At 37.1% G+C, this 21722-nt stretch overlaps 1 protein-coding gene across 1 annotated transcript; it reads right to left on the bottom strand.

Annotated features, from left to right (window-relative positions):
- Positions 1-18375: 18375 nt before the first annotated feature.
- On the bottom strand, positions 18376-21132 carry LOC141718086 (uncharacterized). Its single transcript, XM_074520450.1, has 4 exons — positions 20752-21132; positions 20324-20377; positions 19685-19744; positions 18376-18697 (listed from the first exon to the last, which is right to left on the bottom strand). The coding sequence occupies exons 1-4, from the start codon at positions 21031-21033 to the stop codon at positions 18572-18574; spliced, it is 522 nt and encodes a 173-aa protein (XP_074376551.1). The 5' UTR covers positions 21034-21132; the 3' UTR covers positions 18376-18571.
- Positions 21133-21722: the final 590 nt, after the last annotated feature.

Below are 21722 nucleotides of genomic sequence, written 5' to 3'. Positions count from 1 at the left end.
AACCTTCGAAGGAAAGCCGAGAAATTTGAGAGAGAAAAGAGGAAGAGCAAGTGACTGCTCAATTTCTATGAGAATAAAAAAGAAATAAAATGGGGGTTTCGGCTTTTATAGAGGTGGGGAGGAGAACCACCCCTGCCACGGGCAGGGTCTTACTGGGTTCAGAAGCATTTACAAAAAAAATGTACATATATATACAAATATATATGTGTATTTACACACATATAAATGCACATTAAACCCCATCATCATTAGGGGCCGATTTTCAAGGAAACAACTGTCCAAATTCAAAATCATGGGGGGAAGTGCAAAACCGTTACAAATTCCCAAATATTTCAGAATTCAGAGCGCCCAACCTGGATCAGTAAGACTTTCCCGGATTAGGGGGCAACCAGGGAGCAGAAGTTTTTCAAATGCGTCCAAGTTCTTTTACCTTAATCCGGATTGGTATCTACTACACCAGATCCAGATTGGGAGGCAACCAGGGAGAAGAAGTTTTTCAAAAGCGTCCAAGTTCTTCTACCTGAATCCGGATTGGTATCTACTACACCAGATCCGGATCGGGAGGCAACCATGGAGCAAATTTTTTTTCAAAAGTGGCCAATTTCTTTCACCCTAATCCAGATTGGTATCCACGACACCAGAACAGGATTGGGGGGCAACTAGGGAGCAGAAATTTTTCTAAAACATCAAGACTCTTCTACCTTAATCCAGATTGGTATCTACTACACCAGATCCGGATTGGGGGGGGGGGGCAACAAAGATCAAAAATTTTTCTAGTCCACCTACCTTAATTCAGATTTATCCCTCCAACATCAGATCCGGATTGGGGGGCAACAGAGAAGCATAATTTTTTCTCCTAAAGCAACAGCTACGTGATATTACTCTACTCCCTCATCCAGAAAATCTGCATGAGGGAGTGGGGGGCAAATGATAGGGTATAAACAACCTAGCTAGGACCCAACCTGGATCTAAGGGGTACCAAGCTCAATTGATGAACCAAGACCCCCCTCACCCAAGGCAATCGAGTGGAGAGACCCAGGCTCAGAGCCAACCTAGGACCTGGATCATCTCTCAGCCAGGATCCAGCCCGGGACCAGGATCATCTTCTAGCCAGGGTCCGGCCCAGGACCTGGATCACCTGTCTACCAGGGTCCAGCCCATGACCTGGATCACCTGCCTACAAGGGTCCAGCCCATAACATGGATCACCTGCCTACCCAGATCCAGCCCAGAACCAGGATCACCCTGAAGGGGATCCCAACAATCACTTGCACATTCCACAACCCGCCAAGGCAGGGTACGTGGGCGCGTGACGATGACAGCTATCAACAACCAACATATCAGACAAACACGACCCGTGTCAGAAGGCCGTTAGGACACCCTGAAGGTGGTCCTCTCCTGGACACGTGTAGGCAATCCACCCAAACTAGGCGTCCTCCGCCTCCAAGAACCAATGACCCTGATCTAGAGGTAACAACCCCTAAACCCTACCTTTGGGCTATATATACCCCCAAAGATGAAGGGTTTGGGGGTTAGAAAAACACTTTCATTACACACTCTCTTACGTACAGCCACCTTAGTCCTCTCTATATTCATCTTCTCCAACCAGCTTCTAATTCTTACATCGGAGGCGCCGCATGGATAAAACCCCCATTCGATGTTGTTTTGCAGGCTTCCAACAACATCTACACCTCAAACACACTCAAAAGGTTCAAGAACGGCGTCGGAAGGAGCCGCCACTCTCACCGAAGTTATCAATAGGAGGGTTGGTGGCTTGGTGCAAGTTGAGAATGGTCCATTAAAACCAAATTTAAGGAATGGGTGACAGCTGCTTGTGGTGAGCCATCACTGTTCAGCAGATAAGACCCAGCTGACCAGGCCAGTCCAGTGCAGAAGCAGTATTTGCTTTAATCACACCACCTTTTCAGTTTAGTGTGCTTTAAAATTTCAACTCAAAAGAGTTCACCACAGCAAACTACCTGCATGCCTGTAAATGTGATAATCCAGCATCGATTGGAGACAACTAAATTTAATAAAAGAAGATAAATTAGTTATAAATTATAAAATGTTAGTTAATATTTCATTCGGGTTCATGTTAATATCTTTGCTGAGTTCAACTTTCATTCAACATACTCGTATTGTGGTCGAATTCGATTCGAGTTGGGATCAGCATGTTAAACTATAATCAGTTTCACCTCTCACGTGCCACAAAACCATACACACTTAATGTACTATCTGGCACACGTATGTACCTACCAGTACCTACTACACTTCACCCCCCTGATTAATTCATCAGATCCGTAATTCTGACAAATTTATCAGCCCTGTACACGAGGCCTGTCTTACTGTCTATGCCTGTCTTTTTACTCTCTTGTAATTGTTACTATTCCGTAGTAGTTTTTTTTAGCTCAATCTTCCCTCAAACCTGGATTATTCTTAATCATCTTGTGACTTAGGCTGACTTAACCATTCATTTTGATTTTAAATTTGGCTAAGATGAATCTTTAGTCGGTAGGAAAACAACAAACTTTGTCTCGAAAGTTGAGTCATGCTCAATGATGGCACAACAGCTGTGTCCGTCCTTACACGCCAGATAAAGCATAAAAGTTACTGTATACTACTTGTTCACTCAGCTGTTGTCATCCTATACAGAGCAACACACTACACTGTAGTTTTAAGATTAGCGTCATACTAATTGATTTGTTAGGGTGTTAATCATTTTTAAAAAGGTCAAATCATGGCTTAATGGCCAAACAATTTAGACACAGATGACCTATGTAAATTATTAATGTGATGCAGTGAAGGAGAAAAATGAGTAACCCTTTGGCTCCCTCTGTTCAACTTAAGACAGTGAACAGTGTGGTGATCTAAAATTAAAGACGGGCATTTAAAACGTTGGAACTTGATGTTATTAGTATGCAAGCACTGTTCTACAAGGGCTTTGATTATATGTTGAATGTTCAACTCTGGTTTTTTTTCCCCTACCAGAATTAAAGTCTGAAATATCTGTGTAGTGTAGTTATTAAAAGTGAATGCATGGAACTTATTTTGTTCCTTGTAAAAGTCCTCCGATCCTTAATTAAGTTTGTAACTCTGCACGAATATTATGGTTCCAAGTATGGTTTTATTTAGTTTTAGGTTTGATGAACTAGGTTATAATATTAAAGTTACAATTACCATTATGCATCTTTGAACATCTGGTGCCAACAAGTATTTGATGAGTTGATGTATATGGGGGAACATTTAGCATGAGCCACATGATTCAACAGAGATTCGAAAAAAAATGACAGAGATTGTAGGTCATTCTTGCATTATTATCATCCATGTTTTGGCTACAACACCTGTTAGTGTTAGGGTCCAGTTGTGAAGTATATAGTGCAAGTAATACTAAAGTGGTGTGGTAAGGGTATAGACTGTAAGACTGATACATATTTCTGGTAAATTGTAAAAGCATGTGGACTAGGGTCCAATGGGTGGCCTTATGTGATTTCTTGCAAATCATACCGCCAGAAGATATCCATATATTCTTGGTAACTAGTGTTTAAGGATTACTGTTTTACGTTTTCAAATTTATGTTGATACTTGATGAATACTAATTTTGTTAATGACTTTAAGATGCTAAGCCTTGTTTAAGCAGATTTCATTGTTGGATTTCTTTTTTTTGTAGATGTTCATCCCTTCAAACCCTCTAATCCTCTGTCCGTCGCCTCAGTCCCTTCTGCATCAAGCCATCAACTTGCTTGTAGCTTTGTAAAATTACGGATGTACAAATATTGCAAATAGAGCTGGCCAAACGAGCGCTTTGACTCGGCTCGTTCGTAATTCGGCTCGTTAAAATTCGTATAATTCGGCTCGTAAACGAACGAATAATTATTCGGCTCAAACCGTCTAATCCAACGATCCGAACACGAATAGCATTTGAGGAAATCGGAACCGGCTCGGCCCGGACCGTGTAATTCGTAAGCGAATAGAGCAGCAGAAAGCATGTTTTAACCGCGAATAAGTCGTTCGTCTGGCACGCGAATTATTCGCTATTCGCCTGGCACGCGAATTATTCGCAAATTATTCGCTATTCGCCTGGCACGCGAATTATTCGCGAATTATTTGATACCGTTCTCTTTTCCTTAAAAATAATACAATTCCAATTATTTTTAAAAAACTAACTTTTTAAAAATACGATTAAAAATAAAATTTTACTAATCTAATAATATAATCTTAAAAATGTTGAAATATGTTAAAACTCGATGATAATTTTTTTCAATATAAGGAAATGTAAATAAAAAATAGAATAAAAAAAAACAGAAATTCACTGAAACATAAATGCAAAAATATAGTTGACTGTACAAATAAAAATCAAAACATAAAAAAATCTAGTACATTGTACGAAGTAAAAAAAAAACAAAAATTTTTTTAGTACACGATGCAGGCACGTGGCGCCACACCCAACCCAACCTGACACAATTATATTCGTTATTCGCCTTTTATTCGTCTATTCATTTATTCATTCGTTATTCGTTATTCGTCTATTCATTCATTCATTCGTTATTCGCCTGTTCATTCGTTTATTCGTTTGTTCGCCAAATTCGTTCTATTCGCGATCCGTTCACGGTTTCATATTCCTTCTAACCGGCCCAGCACGACACGCTCAACTTTACAGGCCGTCCACGATCTACCTGAGTAATGAACCGGACCGCCGGAAATTCGGCCCGGCCCGCACGGACCGACCATTTGGCCGGCTCTAATTGCAAATATTTGCGTTCTCAGATTTATATGAGACCTCAAACTTCCTTCGGTCAGGCTTAAAATGCCCTTCAGCTTGACCTGAAATAGAAAAAAATATCGGGCATTATCTTTCTGTATCATCTCCGACGTGGTCAGTTAATATGAAACTTTTATAGGGTTTGAAAATATAAGAATATAAGAATGTAGAATGTATATAGAATAATTTATATCTTTAGCTCTAGTGACTATATATATTATATACTTTGGAAAAAAAACTATATATATTATGGGAACTGATCCTCAGCCTTGGATGAGATACAGTATCCGTATTATTTCATTGCGGGTGCACTCATCCGCCGTAATAAAATATTACGGCAGCCCGCAATGAAAAATTGCGGCTGGTATATGACAGCCAATTGGCTGTAGATAATTTCCCATATATTATATACTATCAAGCGGTACGGACGTTGGAGAGAGATTGGGGTGAGTTTCTTTATCTCTGAGACTTGTCCAACGGTCGGCCCAGATCTTGGTAATGGGTTTCTATTCATTGGGCTTGATAGTTTAATTGGGCTTCGTGTTCACTATTGGGCCGCTTATGCTAACAGTTCTTTTTACAACCAAGTTTCAAAGAACACATTCGTTTGATGAATTGACGCTCTGTTTACTCGGGTCCTCCAACAAAGTTACAAGACTAACAACAATGTTAAAATGGATTGAGTTGAGCAGTAAGCTAAGTAATGAACCCTGCTATTAGTTTTACTCCTTTCTTCATTAATATTATATATAATCTTAATTTTATTAATGATAATTTTAATTTGAATATCTATAATTTCTAATTAAACTTAAATAATATATGATTGATGAGATTTGAATCATTAATGTTACTAGCTTAAAACCCGTGCACAAATTTTTTTTAATATTATATAATTTAAAAAAAATACTTGAATTCAATTCTTAATTTTGTTCATATAAAACTTTAAATGATATGATTTCATAATAATTATATAAGTAAACGTATATGTTCATAAATTTTTACAACATTTAAACTTATTTAAAGTGATAACCTTGGTAAAAGAGACATATTATTATAATGAAATTATTATTTTATGGAGGGTAAAAATATAATGTCTCCGTTATGTTGGTACCTTATAAAACTATTATTTTAACACGGTGATTACTTAATTGATAAACTATAACTCTATAAAAGATATTTGAAAAATGCAATATTACTGATTGAACGATATAGTTTTATTGATAATTCTAAGTGTATTTAAAAAAATTATGTTTCAAATAAAATTTGATTTTTTATCTAACATGAATAGGATACGAATTATACTTAGTCTAATATTAATTTGATTTATCCCGAATCAGTTATTTACATTATTTTATTTTAGCTCAATGCACAATACACCGACCAAATCAAACTAATAATTTTTAGTTTAATTTTAATTTTCTTTAAATTCCGGATCAATAAAACAATTTTATTTTAGACTGAATAATTAGTATATATGTTTTTTATTGGTCGAATTGTACTTTTATTTTAGTTTTGTGTTAGTCTGAATCAATTATATAATATATTTTTTTATCCAGAATAAATAAAATATATTATTTTATTTATCCAAGTTCATTGGTATAATTTTTTAGGAGAATTGATAGTATTATTAATTTATCTTAACCCGAGACACATTATATATCAACCAAATCTTAAGAATTATATTTAGTTTGTTTAAATTTAATTAAGCCCGAAGTAACAAATTAGAATGATATAGAACTCAATATGAATTAAAATTTAAATTGATAGAAGAAGTTGAATTTAATATAAATTATAGTGATATAGAGTTCGATATAAAATATAATTGAAATCGGTAAGTAATAGAGGAAGTTGACTTCAATATCAATTAGAATTAGAATTAGAATTGATGGACCCAATAATCAGAATTTGAACAATTAAGTAAGGGTAATTAAGTAATTTCAACAAGTACCGACCGACCGACTACCAAACTTTTAATGTTTCGTCTATTATAATATAGTATAGATTAGTATTGTTTCTAAATAATAATATAAATGTTTGTTGTGGACGAAATTCGAACATGAGAACTGGGATATTGTATAAATAATAATATAAATATTTGATGTTGGTGGTATTCAAACCTGTGAGTTTGAATGGTGCATGTTCTTTTAATATTTGGATTTAACGGTACTGACTATTTGTTAAGAATATCCGAATACCATGATTTATCATGCGGATAACCAAACCAACCAAAAAATAAAGTATACCAAAGTTTAGTATAGATAGATTTATATTTGTTATTTATTGAAATTATTCAACTAAATTATTAAAATTTTATCAATTATTTTCCTCCTGGTGCACAAAGTCAGCGATCAATTTTAGTTAATTTTTAGACCCATTCATTAGAATAAAGAAAGCCCATTAACTTAATACGGAATAATATTTAACAATTTTATAAATTAATTTAATAGAAAAAAGGGCAAAAAACCTAATACAAAAACAAATAAGAGAATTCGTAGTATTCTTTTCAATTCTGTTACACTATTGTATTTTAAATTCAAAACTAATATACTATATACATACATCTCTTTGTTTATATTACTAGTATTTGCATAATGGCTTAGCTATGTTGTTCATTGAGAAATAAATTGTTATGGATCAAAAACTAAGGTATAATAATTGCTGTATCTATTACTAAGGAACGTGAGTTTCGAGACTCGATTTGACTGCTCTTGTGTTTCCTGACTCAATCTGCCTTAACAAGATGCATACTGAAGGGTTTCGAGCACATAAACGCAACGGAAACAGTAATTAAAAACGTAAAAAAATAGAATTTTCGACACCCACCGCATGATCCATGCGAAAAACATATATTTAATTCGTAGATCAGATTGTTTACCTTAAGAAGCTTTACCAATTGGTTGACTAATGGAGATCCAAAGCTTGTTCAATCACCACGCATCCCGCTCTCGCGATCTACACTCTATCGGTATCCACACAAATACTTGAACTCAAGGATTGGATGTGTACTAGAACAAACCCGTTTCTTCTTGCTCTCTCCCTCTTCTCTCTTGGTGGCTAGGGTTTTAGTAAAAGTCCTTTTTCTCACACAAAAATCAGCCACACAAGAGATATTATATAGAGAGTAGAAAAACGAATTATAACTCTTAACTAATTAGGAGTTACTATTAATTCAAAAATCCTATTTGTATTATAATTAAGTCTCACTTAATTATTTAACAAATAAATTTCATAATTAATATTAGTAAATTTGAATATCAATATTTATCTAATAAATTAAGTCATACTTAATTAATATTATAAATAATTCGAATTACTTTAATATAATTTAAATCCAATTTAAATTAAATAATCCTTCATGTATTCTCAGTGTGTGACCCTATAGGTTATTATTACGTTGGCAACAAATTTTAAATCTAATTTAAAATCGTAAATAATGAGCGGCATCTAGTAATACATCATTGCTACCCAAGTAATAATAATTGAATCGGTGATCGATTAAACCTTTTATAAATAATTTACAATGTAATATAATCTCTTTAACCAAATATTATAGATTAAACTAGATGCATGTAATGTGTCATCCTCATCATAGTTTAATCCAAGTTTCCTTGATCAATGGGTAGACTATCATATCAAATCAACATTTGAGCGTGGCGACGCATTTCATAGTCTAGCTCACACAAGAGGCCAATAATATCACTCCTAAAATAGGATGGTTAAATCCCATCTAGATCATTCATATTTCTCATACGATTCATAATATACCCAATGTCCACTTTTATCATTACCCGATCAAGGATAACTTTTAATGGAATCAATGTATATTAATTCTCGTATAGAAATATAATGACTTCAGGTCTAAGGACCATTACATCATTATCACTGTGAGAATTACTTATGACACAACAGACATGTAGAATCTCACATTGGGTCTGTCCAACACCATGTACATATACATCTGCCTGTGTTTTTGACTTTAGTATCACTATACCTATGATCAATGAGATGCGATCATCAGTCAACAAACACACCAGTCTTAATGCATTATTATTATCCCTTAATAATAATACTCGACTAGGGACCTTTAGGAATATTGATACTATTCTCATAATCTCATTTCTAAGTCACGTACTTAGAGATATAAAATTGCATATCATATTCCAAGGACATTTATTAATCTAATATTTATATCGCAGTAAATTAAGAATTAATAAATTATAAATAGAATAATCGATAGAACATAAACATTAATAATCCTAATGTCTTAAACTAAAACATCATAGTGTTGTCTTTAGGGCACAAACACTAACACATACGTACCTCTAGGGAACAAACACTAACACATTAATTATTTATCTAGGCTATATTTAGGCCCAAATCATTTGCCCCCCAACTTCTGGGAAACCGCAAAAGATTTCGCAGAAGTTAAGTTCATTTGTTCCCTTACAGGGTATTATTTTTGCGTAAAGTGTGGAGCGACCTACACATTTATAACGATTTGCTTTAACCCCCATTATTTAGGAATTACCTTAATTTCTAGGAAATTTTTCCTTAATTCTGGACTTTTTCCCTTTATTCTGGGATTTTTCCTTAATTTTCAGAATTTATCATTTTTCTGGATTTATTCTCAATTTCCGGCTCTAAATCGATCAGGAGTCGTGTTAAATCGATCAGGAAATATTAAAAATCGATTAGGATTCCTGATCGAAATCGATCAGGATTCTGATCGAATTAACAGCCATTCTGCCTCTCTGGTCGATAGAATTTCGACCAGGATTTGTGCCAAAATCGACCAGGATTCCTGATCGATATCGATCAGGATCCTGATCGAACTAGCTTAAAATTTTCCGCTCTAGTCGATCATGTTTCGACCAGGATTCCTGATCAAAATCGATCAGGATCCTGATCGAACTAAGTGTATTTTTGACAGTGAGGTCTGAGGTGAGTAGGCCAATCCTGATCGAAATCGATCAGGATTCTAATCAAATTAAACAAGCTTATTCCTTTTTGTTCGAATGAAAATTCGATCAGGATCTTATCATTTGTCAATCAGTACTCTGATCGAACTAAGTAGCTTTTTACCCTTATAATCGAATGAAATATCGATCAAGATTCTTCCCTTTGTCGATCAAGACTCTGTTTGAACTAAGTGGCTTTTTACCCTTTTAATCGAATTAAATATCGATCAAGATTCTTCCCTTTGTCGATCAGGACTCTGATCGAACTAAGTGGCTTTTTACCCTTTTAATCGAATGAAATATCGATCAAGATTCCTACCTTTTATCGATCAGGACTCTGATCGAACTATTTCTTCAAAATTCTGGTCGATTTTTGACCTTTCAGTTTCCATTCCTGCTTCTATAATATCCCTGAAACTTTCCCATGGTGGGCTTTCCTCAAGTTGGGCCTTGCTTTATGGGCCTTAAACGCCTCGTATTCCGAGCTTTTTTCCTGGGCCGGGGGTGATTGGGCCACACTATTTCGTAGGCCCTTTTGTAAAGTGTCAGATGGTAGTCCTGGTAGCATCAGATAAACTGATGATGAGGAGGTGGCCTATCAAGCCCTCATTTCAGATGACGGAAAAACAGATACTTGGACCCTTTTAGAGGAGTTCTAGTTGAAGAAATTTGGTCTCTTTCAGGCCAGTGATAAGGGTAAATTTATATCTGCGCAACTATTTCTTTCCTCCCTTTTATTGCAACTTTGTTATTTCCAGATTTTTAATACTTTTCTTATCTTTCTTTCAACTTATGAGGCCATTAACAATATCAACAGGTCTAAGGAGGGGGAATCTGGCCGCCAGAAGAGGGCCAAGCTGAACAGAGACCCTAGGGGCAAGCCTGATGCTCCCACCTTCCTTAGGCCCCACGTCCCTGTTGTAGTGCTGGGGGATGATGTGGATCCTCTACTTAAGGCACACTCCTTTAGGCATAACTGGGGCTTTAGGAGAAGTGATACAGTGGTTGGATCCAGCAAACATGCCAAGGACTGGTCGTACCACTCCACCACTCTCCACGACTTCATTGACATCGTCACGGGGAGTGACATTGAGACTAATTGAGCTTCTGGGTTCTCAAGCCCAAGCTCCGGTAACATCCCTTTCTCTTCTCTTTAAATTCCGACTTTCCTCTTTTTTTAATAAACTTGTGTTAACTCACGTTTCTTTGTGCAAAGCAACACTTACTTCCAGGCGGCCCTCCATCAGGCTAGGTCCTGTAAAGGGAACTCAGACGAGTTTGAGAGGAAGATGAAGAAATGGAAGGAGAGAGCTGAGGTCCTGGAGAAGAAGCTGGATACGAAGAAGGAGGAGCTATCTAAGGCTCATTCCGAGCTGATTAAGCTTAGGAGTAATAAGGAAAAACTTATTGATGATTACATGGATTATGATAAATTCAAGAATCTCATGAAAATCCACGATGATGGACTTTATTCTCTGCAGTTTTCCCAGGGATGGGATGCAGCTGTGAAGGCTGTCTCGGAGAAGAATCCTGGCCTAGTAGATCCCAAGGACTTTATAAGTCATGAGCAGCCAGAGACATAGGATAGCTTGGATGCTCTCTTCGACTCTCCCCAGCCTGATGATCGTATTCTAAATCCCAGCACTGCCTCTCCTCCTGCTTCTCCCACGAAAGATGCTGAGAAGGAAGGTGCCGAGAAGGAATAGGGGAAGGAGGGCTCTCAAATGGAGGAATAGTGTTTCTAGTTTTTTATTTTTATTCATAACTTATTATATTCTGAACTTGTTTGTATTCAGATCTTATTACCCTTCGGGGTTTATTTATGTTGCTTTCTTCTTCATACCCCTCTCCTTTAATTTTTCAGCACTTATTATGCTTTTTAAAGAGAATGTTCAATGACTTGAACAACTTGGTCCTTTGAGTTGTGCAACAAGCACTCCATATAATTGAAAAATTCTTGAAGTCTTCTTCTTTTAATGATCAAAACATGATTTTTGTTAAAATCACACAAAGTATTATCACAACTTAAATATCCAAAGGTTGAAATAATTTCAAACTCATTAATATAAAGTCTGGTTTTCCAAAACCCTGCATGGTATGGGTTCGACCCTTAACAATAATGAATCAACAATGTAAATCCTACTGGAATTAGAATATAAAATCTTACGCAAGAAAAACTTCAAGGTGCTTTTCAACCTACTTGTCATTTTGACAAGTGAGAATCATGTTCAACTGATTTACACATAGTAAATCTTCAGGTTTTGTGCATGCCAAGTTCTCGGGACTTCAAAACCATCCATAGTCTCTAACTTGTAGGTTCCCCTTCCTTGAACGCTCTTAACCTTGTAGGGCCCTTCCCAGTTTGGGGCAAGCTTTCCTTTCTGCCCTACTCCAGAGGCTTCCACTTTCCTAAGGACTAAATCTCCTTGTTTGAAGAACCTTTCCTTAACCCTTAGGTTGTAATAGAATGAAGCTTTCTTCTGATAAATCACTATCTTCGCATGTGCTTCATCCCGTACTTCATCGATTAAGTCTAAGGATAATCTTTGCCCCTCCTCATTTTCCTTAATATTAAAAACCTGGATTCGGGGAGATGAAAGCGATATTTCTACAGGGACAACTGCTTCTGCCCCATACGCCAACATGAAGGGAGTGGCTCCGGTAGTGACTCTACAAGTAGTTTTGTAAGCCCAAAGTATTGGGAGTATTTGATCCACCCAATTATTCGTGGATTTCTCAATCCTCTTCTTTAGACCATCCAGGATTATTCGATTTGCCACTTCCGCTTTCCCATTGGCTTGTGGGTGAGCTACGGAGGTAAATCGTAACTCAATCTCATTATCATCACAATATTTCTTGAATTCTTCATTGTTGAATTATTTTCCATTATCGGTAACCAGGATACGAGGAATTCCATAACGGCACATGATGTTTTCTCACAGGAATTGTGCAACCTGCTTAGTTGTGATTTTGGCCAAAGACTTGGCTTCAATCCACTTAGTAAAATAATCAATGGCTACAATCAGGAACTTCCTTTGTGCCGTGGCCATGTGGAAAGGCCCAAGTATATCCATTCCCCACATAGCAAAGGGGATGGGTGAGTTGACGGAGGTCATCATCTCGGGGGGTTGTCTAACGACAGGTGCATGCTTCTGACAGCGGTCACACTTCTTCATATACTCTTTGGCATCATCCATCATTTCTGGCCAATAGAAGCCTAAACGGGTTATCTTATGAGCCAGTGCTCTGCCCCCCAAGTGTTGCCCACATATACCTTCATGCACTTCTGCAAGCCAAGCGTGCCTCTTCCGGCCTGAGACATCTTAGGTAAGGAACTACATAAGTTCTTTTATACAAGATCCCATCTATCAAGGAGTATCTTAGTGCTCGAACAACCAACTTCCGTGCTTCAGTAGCATCATTTGGCAACCAACCGGTTTGAATATGAGTCTTAATGGGATCTATCCATGATGTCCCCAGACCTATAGGAGCTACAAGCTTAACATCAATGCTCCGTGTCTTCAGAACGCGGAAGCATACACTTCCTGAACTTTCCTCTATCTCAGATGAAGTAAACTTTGATAAGGCATCTGCCTTAGCATTTTCCTCCCTTGGAATGTGCTCAACATGGTATTCATCGAATTGGGTCATCACAGCCCTTATCAAGCGGACATACTTAGCCATCGTATCATCCCTTGCCTCAAACTCTCCCTTCACTTGCGATATGACCAACTTCGAGTCTCCACAGACCTTCAAGTTCTTGACTCTCAGTGTCCCTTCTAGGACGAGGCCAGCTATCAGAGTTTCATATTCTGCCTCATTGTTTGTGGTTGGAAAATCTAACTTCATAGCATATTCAATTAAGAACTCATCGGGGCTTTGTAAAACCAAACCTGCTCCACTTGAATTTGTTTTTGATGCTCCATCAAAATAGAGAACCCAATATTCTTTCTCCTTATTGTCCTTTTCTTTGTCCCCCTTATTAACTTCCTTGTCTTGAGGTATGGTATCTTCCTGCCCCCCGACTTCTTGGTTGGGAATGGTACATTCCAACACGAAGTCAGCCAATGCCTGGGCTTTAATTACCGTTCGTGGCTTATACTTGATGTCGAATTCTCCCAGCTTTATTGCCTACTTGATCAACCTCCCACTAGCCTTGGGACTATGAATGATATTTCTCAGGGGCTGATTTGTTAGCACCTCAATTTGATGAGCCTGAAAGTAAGGACGTAACTTTCTTGAAGCCATTACCAAGGCTAGAGCAAACTTCTCAATAGTTGAATAATTCAACTCGGCTCCACGCAGAATTTTGCTAACATAGTATACGGGTTTCTGGATTTTAAGTTCCTCCTTAACCAATACAGCGCTCAAGGCATTCTCTGAAACAACCAAGTACAAGTATAAAACTTCGTTCAGAGCTGGTTTCGCCAACAACGGGGCCTGGGCCATATACCTCTTTAATTCCTCGAATGTCTTCTGGCTTTCTTCACTCCATACAAAACCCTTTACCTTCTTTAAGGACTTGAAAAACGACAAGCACTTGTCCCCAGATTTGGAGATGAATCGTCCCAACGCTGCAACCCTTCCAGTGAGCTTTTGAATATCTTTAATATTTTTGGTGGTTCCATGTCTAGGATTGCCTTTATTTTGTCGGGATTGGCTTCGATTCCCCTCTTGGAGACCATCAATCTCAAAAATTTTCCAGATCCTACTCCGAAAGCACACTTCGCGGGATTTAACATCATCTTGTGGTATCTCAGGACCTCAAAGGCTTCCCTCAAATGGGTTATATGGTCAGTCTTCACTAGACTCTTGACTAACATGTCATCAACATAAACTTCCATGGTTTTGCCAATAAGATCCTTAAAAATTTTATTTACCAACCTTTGGGATGTCGTCCTTGTGCATTTTGATCTGATTGTATCCACTAAATCCATCCATGAAGCTCAGCATCTCATGTCCAATAGTGGCATTTATCAAAGTATTTATCCTTGGCAACGAGAAACAGTCCTTAAGGCATGCGTCATTCAGATCAGTGAAGTCCACACACATCCTTCATTTTCCATTGGCCTTCTTCACCATTATAGGGTAATCTAACCATTCTGGAAATTGTATTTCCTCAATGAAACTAGCCTCTAAGAGCTTCTCTACTTCCTATTTTATAGCTTCTTGCCTCTCTGAAGGTGTTGAACATGCAAACACATCACTATTTTCTTGTTCAATCTTCCTTTTCGAATGAGGAACTCTATTTCGTCTTTCAACTGTCTGCACTCATCGGTGTCATGACCAACATCCTTGTGAAATCTACAATACGTGCTCTTATCTAGCTTGGCAGGATCAACCTTCAAGGGTTTAGGCCAACGAATATCTCGATCTTTCTCGATTTCCATCAAAATTTGGCTTCTAGGAGCATTCAGCTTAGCATACTTAGTGAACTTTTGTCCAGGTCCTCCCTTCTTCGGGGTTGAGTCATTGCTTTGCTCAGTTCTAGGATACTTGTCCTTAGCGATATATTCCAAATCAGTTTTCCGTTTCTTGCCTCCAGCGGGCTCGTTGCTCACTACGGTCTTCCTCATGCTCTCTTCCACCTTGATGTACTTTCCGGCTCTATCTTGGAGCTGCAACATGCTTTCAGGGGGCGCTTGGCCAAGGACATCTTGAAGAACTCATCCCTAGTTCCCTATTGCAGTGCTATCATGGCTACCTTGTCATCAAGGTCCGGGACTTTTAAAGCTTCCTTTGTAAAACGATTCAGGTAGTCTCTCAAGGATTCCTTCGCTCCCTGCACAATACTCATGAGGGATGCTGAACTTTTCTTATGCACTCTCCCGCTGATGAATTGCTTAATAAAAGTCTGACTTAATTCTCTGAAGGATCCAATAGAGTTTGGGGGTAAACGACTATACCATCTTTGTGCCATACCCGACAGGGTTTGAGGAAAGGCCCGACACTTAATAGCGTCATTCACGGGCTGCAACAACAGTGCATTGGAGAATGTCCTAACGTGATTAGCGGGATCTCCCGCTCCATCATAAATTTTGATAGTGGGCATCTTGAACTTCCTTGAGATATGGATTAGCTCTTAGGACTACATCCCTTCTTTGTGACGGACCATCCAGGTCTCTGATTGGAGGATGATTTCTCCCCCTAGGTGGTAATGGAGGTCTGGGAACTTGGTGCGTCTCCAAGTCGCGCTTCAACCTTTGAATCTCAGCCTCATGGGCCTTGATTCCCTCCTGCACTTCTTGGGGATTCACCCCTCGGGTGCTCCTAGCACGTTGGTTACCATCAATCATCGGCTCTTTTCCAGCACGCCTCCTTCTTGGGGCCACTTCATCATCCAAAGATTCAGAGTCTCTCTCAGTATAAGGACCAGAAAATTCCCGATCCTCCGGAATAGGAGCCAAACCTTGTATGTAGGGGGTGTTCGCCCTCGTGCTCACCCCGTCCAGCATGTCCACTTCCTCCAACCTCGCGGTAAAGGGGCATCCCATAAGGGTGGTTAGTAGTCACAATAGTTGAATATTCATAGCCAACGGGTCGAGAATTCACAGGTGTATGTAGCTGCTGAAGTTGGGAATTCGTCCCTTGAGTAGCCGATGGAATCGTCCCTTGTGGGTGAGGTTCAGTTGCCCCCACCTGGGCTCCTCCTTGGGTGGAGGCATAAGTTGAATGCGGAAGTACCTCCACGGTTGACGAAATCGCTTGGGTTGTCGCCGCGGGTGTTCCGCCTTCAAGGGCGCTGCTTGTTCTCCGTGTTCTCGCCATGGTTGTTGTGCTGTCCCACAGACGGCGCCAAATGTTATGGATCAAAAACTGAGGTATAATAATTGTTGTATCTATTACTAAGGAACGTGAGTTTCGAGACTCGATTTGATTGTTCTTGTGTTTCGTGACTCAGTCTGCCTTAACAAGATGCCTAGGTACCTTGCTGATTGCCAAGGATCAAGTCAAAAAATGTAGTTCTGATTAGTGGGGGTGAGACCCCTTATATAGACGTTGGGAGTCCTTGAATTGGATTAGGGTTAGGAGATTTGGTGGACAAGTCTCTGAATTAGAATGGACTTTGGAGTCCTAGGAAGTAGGAAACTGATTTCTTATCCCATGAGGTTCCTTGGAGGCCAATCTACGAGGATTTATATCCCCACTAGGACTCATCTTAATAGTTGTTTTTCTCCCTTATTAATTAATTACGAAATTAATTAATATTCAGGGTTTTGAGCCTTGTTAACTGGATTTCGTTACTGGACCATATCCGGCCTAATTAATTTGACATTAATTATTTATCTAGGCTATATTTCAGCCCATATCACAAATATTGGCTAAATTAAATTATAGTTATTTAATTAGAAATTTTTCACATCCAAAAACAAGAAGAATAATAACCGCTTCGTTTTAGCTTGAATTATTTTATATTTGATCTATTAGTTTGTAATTATTTTTACTATTGCAGATTTTTCATGTATGTTTAGTAGACTTATGGTTCAAAACTATCAGGGTCTCCTGAATCCTGGAGACGGCCTTGGACTGCACTAAACATGCAGCCAGCAATAATTTTGGTTGATTCAAAAATTGAATCTTTTAGCACTCTGCACATACCCAACTATCACAAGAGAAAATTTTGTATGGTTCCAAATGACTTGCAAACAAGTCCTGTTGAATCCAAAGGTGGTGCTCAATCTTTCTGGAACTCTGCACAGAAATTATGCATATACAAGGAACACCAACTATAGAATTATATCCTTTCTGATCATTCAACTTGTTCCTAGTGATAAATGTTTTTATGAGCCCGATGGTTAAAAATACCATTGGTATGCTGAAAGTTGATATTACCATAATTTAGGGTACTCATTTCCTTGACAAGCTGCTCGCGTAATAGATTTAAGGATGATTCATCAGATGCCTGCCTGCTAGGAGGTGCACCACATCAAAATCATATATTTCAATCTCACTGGAGATTAAAATACCAAAAACATAAGATAAAAAATGATGTTGGTAGGAATTATAGCTAAAATACTGTGTATGAAGAAAAAGACCATACTGATCTAGCACATTGAAAAAAACAAAGTAAAAAGATGTATGCTGTGGTAATCAGCAAAGTACCAGTACCTCATCGTCGGGCTTGATCTAGCACATTGAAATTGGGTAAAAAAAATAATCTGCAATACCAGTGATGCTTCCGCAACTATAAACAAATAATTCACATGAGACTATTTGTTCGTTGCAGCCACAACTCTAAACCATGATTTGTTACTTGCTTGAAACCCCTAAGCAGTAAGCAGGGATCTTATCCCTACTGACAAATATATTGGTCTAACTAAGAAACCCGAAACCTGACAACCAAAGGTTCCGCAATGCAAAAATTGCAGAACTTTTTTGCTTCTTACGACATTGTACAAAGCTTACTTCCATACTTACACAAATTTTGAAGATAAATTGTGGAAGTGCCAAAGGTTTATTTGAAGAATCCAAGTAGAAAACCAAGTAGCGACATGAAGTTGTTCTCTAGTTCAATCCGTTGACATAAACTTTAACAGAAGTAATGCATTTGGTGTGTATAAATCTTGAACTTTTAACAACTTAAAGAAAACTACTGTTGTTTAAGTGACTACGTCAGTCTGCTTAATAGCAACTATTTTAAAGATTTTTTGGTCAGGACTTGGCAAAACATCCTCCGGCAATTTAGGAACAAATTAATTGAAATATGTAACTTACAGTTCTCTTCCAATAGACCAATTAATTCAACAAAAACTAGCCGAAGCCTCAAGCAGAAAAGCTAAACATCAGGAGTAATTTTTATCATCTTCTATATCTCTACAGTGTTTTCCAGCATCATTAGTGTCCACATAAAAGATCTACTCAATATCTTCTTCATCTTCAAAACTTAAATTCAATGTTTGTAGCTTGAAGCCAGAGCCTTGTATAATCTCAACCAAACTGGAAGCAACCCCTGTAGCTTGTACTGTTGTCTGCTTTGTCAACTGTACAAAATTCTCAGTATTAGATACCATGTGAACGTTCTAATTTCCAATCAAGGGGTTCAAGTCACAACCCAACTCTAAAATCAACCCGTTTTGGTGTCACACCAGATGTTGCACCAAATTTGGTGCAACTTTCGGAGAGTTTATATGTTCCAACACTACCCTCATACTTATTACATAAAACAATTTCATAATGGGTTGGAGTTGATCTTGAAGATATCGTAATTATAACACTATTTTGGTGTAGAAATCACACCAAAATAGTGTGCAATTGGTAAGAGATACTAAAAATTTTGTTACAGTGTTTTACTTTACTAATGCATTGCAATCTTGTTGGACATAGTATGTTGTAATAAGACATAGAAGTCTTAACTACAGCACCCTCATTATTGAATTGTTATAAGACACTAAAACAGGACAAGAACAGCCTTTTACATTCTTCAGGTACGATTAGCAAGTTCGTAGTACAGAGCTAAATGTAATGTTCCAAAACAACACTAATGAAGTTCTGGCTCAACAGTAATATAAAAAAATTAACAGAAGCTTCAAGATTTGTCACCAATTTGCATGCAGTTATGCACAAACATATGACATTATTGACATGTGGTTGTGTGTGTGTGTGTGTATATAGGAGATCAATAGATTTATTATCGTAAATATTATAGGCTTAATTATATTTTAGAATCAGATCATAAAAACTTTAATCAAACTCTTTTTCTACTAGTCAATTTTCTAAAAACTTATGACTGAACCTAGAGAAGTAGATCAAGCATGTAAACGTTAGTTTCCAGCACACGATGGACTTTATTACCCTTAATAGTTACACTTGACTAGCAAGTTATATATTTGATGATGTAAAATTTGGACTAGTTGATCTTATAGCTTTAAATCATATGATCCATAAGAGATTAATCACGATTTCTTATCATTAACAGCATCATCAGAATCATTATTAGATACTAGTAGCAACAAACCGCCTATACTTACCTCCACAGTTGCAATACCCTCAAGAACTTGCACTTTTAAATTTGAGATTCCTTCAGTTTCCTGTAAAAATAATAAACATGAAGACTTATAATCACACCGAAGAAAACATATAAAAGTCGAAAATCATAAGTAAATAAATCTTTCATGGTTCCAGACTTCTGGAAACAAGAGCACACTATATATTGTCATATTCTAAACAAAAGGCATGAATACACAACTTCACCATCATCATTCAGAATATAGTAATAAAAAATTATTTCATGATTCAATAATGCTCTTTATATAGAAAACTGTAAACTTGGTGAAACTCTTTGTAAAGGAGGTTGAATCTTGTGTTTCTCAGCTGTATGGATAACCTGAAACAATCAAACACGAGAAGAACCCTAATGCCACCAACTTCCTTCTTTGTAAAAAAATATCAAGCATACTTCATATTAAGTTTCAGCCATGTAGGCAGAGAAACAGTATCACTAAAATTCTAAGACAAATGTCATAGTACAGTACTACAATCAGTAATAACATATAATGTCACATTAGTACAATCTCCAATTTGTATAAATTAGTTGTTGGAATGATTTATTTGTGTGTATATATTGACTGGAAAATATATAAAAAAGAAAAGAGCAGATGGAGCTATACCTCTAAGGCTTTGGCAACCGAAGAAATAGCTGTTTCAGGCATGGTTCCTTCAGCCTATGAATGACAAGTAGATTGTAAGTGGTACGCCAATTTTTAGTCTATAAATTCAACACTTTTAAAGATTAATTCAACATTGAAATAATATGTAACATTGCCTAACATATCTATAAATAGGCTTGGGGTCCAAATGAGAGATATCACAAATTCAGGAACAAGAGAACCAATATATTCTGTATCCTAATCTATAGCGTATACGATAACATTTGTCACTAAGTATTTCAGCATTGTTTAATTATCGAATTATCACCAAATAACCCTTTCTACGGAACAAGAACCATGTTCTTGAATTGTCCAACTAAAGTAGTATCTAAACAAGTAGATACAAAACAAAGTATATAAATGCAATGTAGAGGGGTTAGAGAAAGAACCTGAAAGAACATGGTGAGAATATCAGAAGGAGAAACAGAGACAGAAACAGAAGGCTGAGAAGCTTCAGGAGCAGCTTGTTCATCTGGAATAAGGGTTTCTTGTTCTTCAACTACAGAAGCTGTTATCTTGTTCAATCTTGTTACTTTAAGCCCCCTTGAAATGTTAAAGTTCTCAACTTTAGGATTTTTAAAACAAAGGGTATTGCTGGTAGTGTTAATTGAGGAAGTGGGGGTACTTCTGGGAATAAAAGGGAGAGTTAAGAATGTAGAGAGAGTAGCCATTACTACTGCTGCTGCTGCTTCAGTTAGGGGTTTTCAAAGATGATGATGTTATCTGCAACAAAGAACAACAAGATAGAATAAGAGGACCAGGGTCTTTTCATTATCAATTTATCATCATCAAATATTTGTTTATTTATTTAGAAATATTTACAAACAATTTTGAATCTGCTATCGACAAAAGAATTTTTTTAGCATAATTCGTGGTTTGAGCGTGATGGAATATTTTTTTTATAACAATTTATTTATGTTCTTTCCAATTTGATTCTCGTTTGTTTATAACAAAATCGGTAATTTTAATTTATGTAATAATAATTTAACTAAACTTTTATTTTTTCCCCTTATTTATTTATAACATTATTATTCAACTTCAAAAAGTTTATGTTAAATGAGAAATTTGGGGATTACAGATTTTGGATGTTACTAAAATAAGAATATTGTGGAAATAGGGGATTACACTTTTTGGATGTTTGCTAATGTATTTGAGAGGTGTCGCGAATTTATTTGATGTATTCATTATTGTTATGAAAAATCTTAATAGCTCTTTGGATCGAGTGGGCTTTGAATGGTTTAATGAATAGACTAGTCTATATTGATAACTCTTTGGGGTGATTGGGTTTCGACCGGGTGAATGGGTAGAGGCCGGCTAGAAAATCTTGTCATTCGTCTGGTTTTGAAAATTGTAAAAAATG

The sequence above is a fragment of the Apium graveolens genome, chromosome 4 (genome assembly GCF_009905375.1).
Source record: "Apium graveolens cultivar Ventura chromosome 4, ASM990537v1, whole genome shotgun sequence".
NCBI lineage: Eukaryota > Viridiplantae > Streptophyta > Magnoliopsida > Apiales > Apiaceae > Apium > Apium graveolens.
The sequence above is the reverse complement of the archived record's forward strand: the minus strand, read 5'-3'. Positions and strand labels throughout refer to the sequence as shown.